This window comes from Eurypyga helias, unplaced genomic scaffold, assembly GCF_000690775.1.
Source record: "Eurypyga helias isolate BGI_N326 unplaced genomic scaffold, ASM69077v1 scaffold36085, whole genome shotgun sequence".
Lineage (NCBI taxonomy): Eukaryota > Metazoa > Chordata > Aves > Eurypygiformes > Eurypygidae > Eurypyga > Eurypyga helias.
Genome location: NW_010252707.1, coordinates 1,371 through 10,007, shown reverse-complemented (window position 1 = coordinate 10,007; position 8,637 = coordinate 1,371). Strand labels below are relative to the sequence as shown.

General features: G+C 39.2%; 1 protein-coding gene across 1 annotated transcript; it reads left to right on the top strand.

Moving 5' to 3' along the window:
* Positions 1-1,631: 1,631 nt before the first annotated feature.
* TMBIM4 (transmembrane BAX inhibitor motif containing 4) lies at positions 1,632-7,221 on the top strand (the record flags this gene model as incomplete). Its single annotated transcript, XM_010152457.1, has 6 exons — positions 1,632-1,740; positions 3,028-3,133; positions 4,677-4,710; positions 5,680-5,797; positions 6,380-6,425; positions 6,998-7,221. Coding segments are annotated over 6 exons (620 nt in total), but the record flags the coding sequence as incomplete, so codon positions are not given.
* Between the last annotated feature and the right edge of the window lie 1,416 nt (positions 7,222-8,637).

The following is an 8,637-nucleotide window of genomic DNA, read 5'->3' as shown; positions in this document are numbered from 1 at the left end:
CCGCCACACCCCCCTCCCCCAAGTCCGCGCCTGGCTTTCGCGGAGAGGCCCCTGCTGCCTCCCCGTGCTGGGCCGTCAAAGGGGGTGTCGCACCCCAGTGCCCCAGCGAGTTCCTCTCCCTTAGCTCCGTTGCCTGTAGCGTTTCGCTGAACTCGGGCTCTGCGCAGTACTGTAACCTTTGGGGCAAGGGCTGTGAGCGGGACCCAAGCGCTGCTGGGCCCGGGTTAGGCGGGGGGGGTGGGAGGAAGATCAGTGGTCAGCGAAGGACAGGATTTTATCGTTTCACTGTACCGGGGGCGGGTCTTTCCATCAGAGGGATTAAACCCATATCGATCCAGACGATTTTCCCCAGAGTGATGGATTTTGAGGCCCAGACACGATACATAAGATGTATAAAAGCTAAAATTGGTGCCTACAGTTACAGTAGTTTAACCAGGAGACTGAGGGATCTGAATTTCTTCTGTGAAATTCAAAGTACTCTCTCTTCCGCTTAAGTGTTTACGTGCCATAAGGTTACATTAGTGGCCATGAAATACTGCTTTGCTGTTAACATGCAGGTCTCGCGTGCATTGAATACTCTTGTAGAAGCTGTCTAATGGGTAACCTGTGCTGAAATAGTTACAGTGTTATTGGGTACATCTTGGAATAAAAACAGCTGTGTGATGTGTATTTCTTATTAGATGTTCCTGATTAACAGGGGAGCTCTTCCAATTAAAAAAAAAAACCCAAACAGTTTTATCTTGTTTGGAAAATAAAGGATGCTAGCTAGTGGAGTGGTGCTCGTTTGTTCAGTTTATTACAACAAAGTAGGCCTCGGTCCTTCGTGGCTTACAAGAATATTTAACTTTACTGCTGCAGCCAGTTAATTCAACTTCTCATAGTACGTGTTCTTAAACTTGTTTAGGTTGTGCTATTAAAGATTTAATTGATTCTCCCTGTAAGCTTATTCTTCATTTCAGAGCATTTTGCCTAATGGACTTGGTTTCCTTCCATTCATAGCAGAGCATATGTGTATGTTCTATCTGTATGTCCTGAACCACTCTCCACTCTTCATAATTCTAGAATTATGAAGGCTGTTAGCTTAATTCTGGGGTTTTTTTAATTTTTTTATCTCAGTCTGTATCTGTAGGTACTCTTTCAGTACAGTTCAAGTTGAAAATGACGATAAATGATTTTTAAGGTGGTAGAAAGGCAATCAAGTACATATTACTGTAATAGTTTCTCCTTTTAAAATATTTATGGCTGTTTCTGTCTTCCGCAGAACTTTCAAGGTAGTCTTTCTTCATTTAGGTCTATTAGATAGCAGTAAGGTGATGGAGAAGGTACACTGTTAGTAATTTCTTAGTGAGATTAGATGTATGTAGTTTTTAAAATAGTTTGAAATAAACTCCTTGAACATGTTTTGTGTATTTCTTTTGTCATCACTGTTTGAATAATGATGGTCAAGAATAAATATTATTGTGCTGGAACAGTGTGTCATCTTTCTTAAGGAAAAATGGTGTCTTACCACTTTGCTCTGTGCTTTTTCAGTGAATAGTTTTTAATGGTTCCTTACCAAATAGAAAACTTCTCCTGTTAAACTTTGTAAGTGTAACTCAAAAGTGATTTCACTTTTGTTTTCCTTATTCTAGCTTTTCTGCGTAAAGTCTACAGCATTCTTTCCATTCAAGTCCTTTTGACTACAGTCACATCTGCAATTTTTCTGTACTCTACTGGAGTACAGGCATTTGTTCATGAAAGGTAAATGCTAAAATGAAATGGGGCTGTTCATTGTGTGTGAAGTACAGTTTATGTAGTTTGTTGCTCTGGAACACTTCAGTATTCCATATGATTTTTTATACCCTTTGTTTTGATTCCACAATAGAAATTTTGTAACCTGATTGGGAAGTAACTTTCCTGACATTTTTCTCCTTGGTTCATTATTAAAATGTATTTTTATTATTATAATTGAAGTTTATTTTAATCAATACTTTACTAATATTGCCTAATTTCATATTTATGCTATGAAAACCTATTCATCAGCTGTGGAACATCTCAATTATTGACATTTCTTGTTTTATGGTCTAAGTATTTACTTTTTAGAATCTGTTTGGAATGCTGTTGTTTATAGGTACCTGCTCCAAAAAGCTGTACTGTGTCTTACTCCTCCCCCTCCCTCCCCCATCTCCTTTGGTTTTTTTTTCCCTGAAAACTGGTCTGCTAAAATTCCTGTGGGCTTGCTTCTTTATCCCTCTCAGATTTCCATGAGGGGGTGGGGGTGAGGGGGGAAGTCTCAAAAACCACAGTGGTGAACAGGAAGAGGAAAAAAAAACTGGGGAAAGGAGGAGAGCACTGAATCCAGTTTCTGTTTTCCCCCAAGTGCACTTGAAGAATTTGCTTTCACTTTCATTTCAAAGCCCAAGTAAAAAAGGAGCATCAAACATTATATCAAAGTTTTTGTATTGGCTATAGTGTGTGCAACAGAGGTTGTAAAACTACACTTTTCTACTTGAATTTGATAATTCCAAATTGTCCTTCTCACTTAGAATTATTGTGATTTTGTGTTTGATTTAGGTCTAGTTTTTGCTTGGAGGACTGCTTGAATGATGTAGTTACGTATTGAGTGATCAGTACTGGTTTTCTTTGGTACAGTTATTCCCCATGTTTGTTGCACTCAGGTGCTTATAAAGAACAGTTCCCTGAATATGGAGTTCTTAATAGGCAAAATATTACATATACTTTAAAGGTGTAGTACAGGTGGATTTTCTTCTTCATATGGGTTCATCTCCAGGTGATGGATTCCTGGGCAACCTTTAGCTTCAGTATGAAAATATTGTCTTTACTTGTGACTGTACTATTTTTAAATGATCATCTGTCGTGGTATGTTTTAGAGGAATTTTATTGTAAAACTTGCTTTACACTTACTTTGGATATACAGATCAGTATCTTCATCTAGGTGATCACTTAAAAAATTGGTTTTGTATAAACTGTTTATTAGTCTTACAGATATCTTAATTTTGATGATGCTTTTTGTATGAAACCTTACAGGCCTGCCTTGCTTTTGATATCTGGCATTGGATCTTTGGCTATAATTGTGGCACTGACCCTCTACAGACACCAGCATCCTGTTAATTTATACCTGCTTTTTGGATTTGTAAGTACTTACATGAGTTCAAGTGTAGTTGTCCCTAGAATATCTTTCATTGTGATGAAGCAAACTAGTGGTGGCTACACACTTAGGAAGTTCAGAGATATGTTTTGGAGGTTCTGTCCACAGGTTGTTCCTAGATAGCCTCTACTTCAGGTTTCTTCCAGCATCATTTTAGGAAGAGTGTTACAACTTGGAATCAGGTTGAACAAGCTCTTGCCCTGCCCCACCCCCCCCACCCCCCAGTGTGTGTGTGTGTATATATAAATATATCTGTCTGCTCTCATTGTTCTGTTGATGTCAGTGATTTTTCTATGAAACTGCTCAGTAGGAAAGAAGGAGGCATTTCTATTACCTTCCGTGTTAAATGGACAGCCTCCAGCAGATACACAAACGAAACCAGCCAGATGCGTGTATTTCATCAATTGTTTTCTTTTGGATGCTAAACTCTGAGCATGTTTCCAACACAGGCAGGTCAGGCAGAGTTGTTCTCAAATTTCAGTCTCATGCCTGACGCTGCACATCTGCAGATACGGGCTAACTGTCACTCATGGATATTTTGGATTATGTAGCAAATCAGTGTTCTGAAAAGAAGTCACAGTAGCACCATGGAATTTGATGCTCTAGGAGTTGCCTAAATTGTACTTGTGGTACAGTGGGAAGACAGCTTTGCTGTGTAAGTAAATAGACTTTAAATTGTAACACAGTTCTGTGCTTCCTGATCTGGAACTCTTGCAGAACAGTAAAATGTTTAAAAACTTTGGACACGTGCAGCTGTAACAAGAAGTGATGTAACATTTTGGCCAAATGTGGTGTGGGAGTTTGTGCGTAAGTTTAAGTATTCCATTGTGTAGGAATAGAAGGATTCAAATTATGTGTGATAAATTGGTTTAAACAAAATATGGATTAAATGTTCTGTTATTTCTAACCCCTCGGATCATTCCATAGATACTTTTCTCATCTTTTATTGTAGTGAAACAATCTGAAATTACCTTGTAGAAAAACTCAGGGCCCGCACTAGCCTTCCGCCTGACATCAAGAATGTGTTTGATTTTAAGTTACCAGTTTCAAAACAAGCATGAGTGGGAAAAGGAAATTGAAGCAGATGCTTAGCTGTCTAATGAGATACTACGAGTGTTGGAGGAAAGTATTTCAAATATGGCAAAGTATACAAAAAGTTCATTTTTAATAGCAGCTCTGAGAAATTTTATAGCAGCTTGAATAGTTTGTGAGAAGTGTGGTAAGAATGCTGTGTGCTGTGAGTGGAAAAACTAAATGGCATTTTTCTATAGGGGCGTCTCATTAATTTTCAGTTTATGACGTGCTACATAAAAATAACACAACTACTTCCACTACAGTAAGACAGTATGACTGCCATTTTCTTGTAGAAAATTAAACACTTTTTCATTATACAAAGGCTTAACAAGAGGACTGATGTAATGGATTCTGGGATTATGCAGCAGAATGGGGGTGATTGCATGTGAAATCTCTGTGTAAATGTTTTGTGGGGGATTTTTCCCTCGTAATTTTTTGGTTTTACTTTTTGTAGACCCTGCTGGAAGCACTGACAGTTGCCATTACAGGTAAATGGTATCTATCCTATTGTCCGATTCCTTATAGAAGTAGCAAAAGCAATCCACTGTGTTGTACTAGTTGCCATCGGAGGTCCCTAGCCGGCACTAATAAATCCCCTGTTTGAAAATTTTAATGATATTGATATGACTTAAGCAAAATAAGAAGGAATCAAGGGAGAAAACTGGTTTCTGATCCAGAATGAAACCTTTATCATCCTTAAGTGAGAAATGAGTTGTGCTATCCATTCTTTCATTGCAGTTAGCAATGCTCTATAGCAGCTCTCCGCAGAGCTGATCTGCAGGTGCTTCCCCCTCATTTTCCTCCAAGGGAATTACTTCGAGGTTGGAGAGTTCTGCACTTGGTTGTCAGGGTTGAGATGGGGTGGTGTGCAGACAAGTTATAGCATCACCTTGCATTTATAGCTTCCAGCATAAATTGAAACCTCTTTGTCATGGTCTCCTTGAAAAAAAAAAAAAAAAAGTCATTTGGGGAAAGGAAAGATTAAGGAGGAAAGATGAAAGTTCCACTCATTTCTCTTATCCTTCCCTTCCTACCCCCTAACCCAAACTTTTATGGGCCTTTACAGAGGACTGATTGTCTTGTGCTATTTTTTTTCTCGTTTCAGTATCCTGAAAAATTCAGATGGCTTTTTTCTTAAAATCTCACATATCTAGACATAAGAAATTTTTTGTTTTCTTTTTTTTTTTTTTTTTTGAGTAGGAAAAATCTGTCATCTTCATTTAAGAAGCTACAACTATACTATAACTGTCAAATTTAGCTAGTGCAAGGGTCCCCGAGTCCTCTGATCATGATTTTGCAGTGCAAAGACAAGTTCAGGTATAATTTACTTTTTGTTTCACAGTTAAGATTTTTTTTTCTTGTCTGTAAAAGTTTAAACTTCTGTTTCCTCAAAAGGTAACTTAGCAAATACACAGTGTGGTGTTCTTTAAATGACCGTTTACTTCTTCTGTTTTTAGTGAGTTTCTATGATGTGTTCATCGTCTTGCAAGCCTTTATTCTTACTACTGCTGTATTTCTTGGACTGACTGCATATACCTTGCAGTCAAAGAGAGACTTCAGCAAGTTTGGAGCAAGGTATGTTGTCATATTGATAACTTTTTTTTTAAGTTTGTTTTTCCTTTTTTAAGGCAGTCTTTGCAGCTGCTATAATGAATTCAGGTCAATAGAACCTGCTTCAAGGGGAATGGTGAGGGTGTTATTTACCTTAAAGTATTAATGTTACGAGTTCTGTTTTCTTGGTAAGAAATTATTTTCTGTGATCATGATTCTTAAAAACCATAATATTTCACTAGAAAACTAGCTTATCTGGATTTTTCACCTAAGGCAGCCACTTCAAATATTTTTTTAAAAAGTGAAGTTAGGACATAACCTTGACAGCTGTATAAAACCGACTTTTACTGCTGATACCAATGAACAATTGGCATCTAAGAATTATGGACATTTACTTACTAAATGATTGTGAAGAGGTTTTATAGAAAGGAAAGAGATTTTGCATAAAATTTTACCTGGCCTAGTGGAGGGTGTCCCTCCCCATGGCAGGGGGGTTGGAACTTGATGATCTTTAAGGTCCCTTCCAGCCCAAACCATTCTGGGATTCTGTGAAAATTTAAACGAGAAGATAATGTTGCTCACAGTTTAATATTTTTTTTTTTCCAGCCTCTTCACTTGTTTGTGGATTTTAATCTTCTCAGGTTTCTTAAGGGTAAGATACCTTGTGTTCAAGGTTAAAAAGTAACATAAACCTTTAACATAAATCTTTACTTCTAGTATAACAAAAAAGTTTTGGACAGTGCAGTATAGCTTAATGAAAGAAATTTCCTAACCAGATCCGTTACTGTTGTAGATCATGCTGGTGATCTCTTAACCATTCATTTTCAGTTCAAATTTTTATTGGATGCTGTTCTTGCTAATGTGAAAGTGGTATTTACATTGGTTAACAACATTTGTCAATTGAGATTCACTACTTGATTAAGACAGTGGGAGGGAGATTTGAGGGTTAATTATGTTTTGGTTTTCTGATTTTTCTGCTGTTAATATTCTGGAGACCAGAGCTTTCCCTCTCTTAAGTGGAGGCGCTTTTACTCCGTTAAAGAGATTGTGTGACTAGGGACTATATGAAACAAGAACATTGAAATGTCATCGTAATATTGTGTTTGTGTGTACGTAAAAGGACAGTGTGTATCATTGTCTTAAGTGTGGCATATCATTATGCAGGGATTTTAATATTAAAAAAAAAAATTCAATTTTTTTTTTCCACATTTTATTTGCCTCCAGCTGTTTTTCTACAGTGAGACAATAGAGTTGGTGTTTGCTGCTGCCGGAGCTCTTCTGTTCTGTGGATTTATTATTTATGACACTCATTTGCTGATGCACAAATTATCCCCTGAAGAGTACATTCTGGCTGCAATCAATCTCTACTTGGACATCATCAATCTGTTCTTACACCTGCTGCGTTTACTGGAGGCATTTAATAAAAAATAGCCAAAAGCAGTGTGGTTTGACTGCAGCATCTATGAAGTACCAGAATAGCGTTTGGATGATCTACACAACTGCATAGTTCTGTCTTCTAGAGACTGACTCTTTATTACTTTGTCATTCCATGGATATTGATCCCTCCTTAGGGAAAAAAATGCTTTTTATGTAGCTACAGTTCTTCTCTAGAATGTATCTTTTATGTAGCTGACATGCTGTCATCATTTCAATCACTTTTTTAATCACTTAATTTGCACTTGACATAATTCACAATTAAAACGTTTGCCAATTTCTGTTTGCTCCAGAGTAAGCATCTCTCTGCTCTTCTGTAGCTGCTAGAAAGGTTGCCCTTGGGATTTTAAGTGTGTGTACCACATAAGGGTAGCCTGAGTTTATCACTGTGCAATGTTTTATTAAGCTGAGTTGGTTTTTTTCCTGGTTTTTGTTTGGTAAAATGGCATGCTGTGTCACAGAGGTACTCTGTTCTTGTTAAGGGCTGTCAGATTTAAGCCGGGAGGGTAGTAAAGCAGTTAAAGGGCATGTTCTTCATGTAAGTAGTATTTATTGCCTGTCTTTCAGTGTTCTGAAAAATCTTTTGGAGATGGATTCTGGCATTTTATCAGCTCATGTATATTAGGGTTAATAGTCTGTCAATAAAAACCAGGAAACCTTGACTCTGTTCTTGCAGTTGGGACTGGAGACCTTGAGGGCGCCGAGAAGGAGCACTGCAAACCCTGGCTTGCTGACAGGGCAGAGGTGCCGCGACAGTGGCTGCCTTCCCAGCTGTTGAAATCCTGGAGGGGTGGGCAGGTTAAAAACAATTTTGAAAGGCTTTCTTATTTCGTATTCAGTGTTTGTGATGAAGGATGGTTGCCATCCGCCCAGCCTGTCGGCGAGAGCTTTGCAAAGAAGCGACGTGGTACTTGGGAAACGTCCCCCACGAGTGACAACGTCTGCTTCCCGTGCTGGAACTTGACCAAGTCTGCAAATTGTTTTCAGCAAGCGTGATGATTTTTTCTCTTCTATCATTAGGGTTTCATTAAGAAACGTGTGGCCGTAGCTAAAAATAAAGCTTGGCATTTTCGTGGTGATGCAATAGGTGTTTATTTTTCATCCATCCCCACCACCCCCTGCGTGCAGTGATGGTTGGACGTTATCATAGAATGGTTTGTGTTGGAAGGGACCTTAAAGATTATCTAGTTCCACCTTACCTCGCAGCTGCTGCACACCGCTGATCCACGGCACCAGCAGGGTGCAGGAAGGCGGCGGGATTCGCCGGGGCTCGCGGGAGCAGAAGTGGGGCGGGCGCGCTCGCTCGGAGAGTTACGGTAGAGCCCGCGGTGCCGCAGGGACGCGCTTCGGGGGCGGGGCCTAGTACGTCTGTCCGCGCATGCGCGGAGAGCGAGGGCAACCTAGCGCAAGTGTGGGCGGCGGGCCTCGTG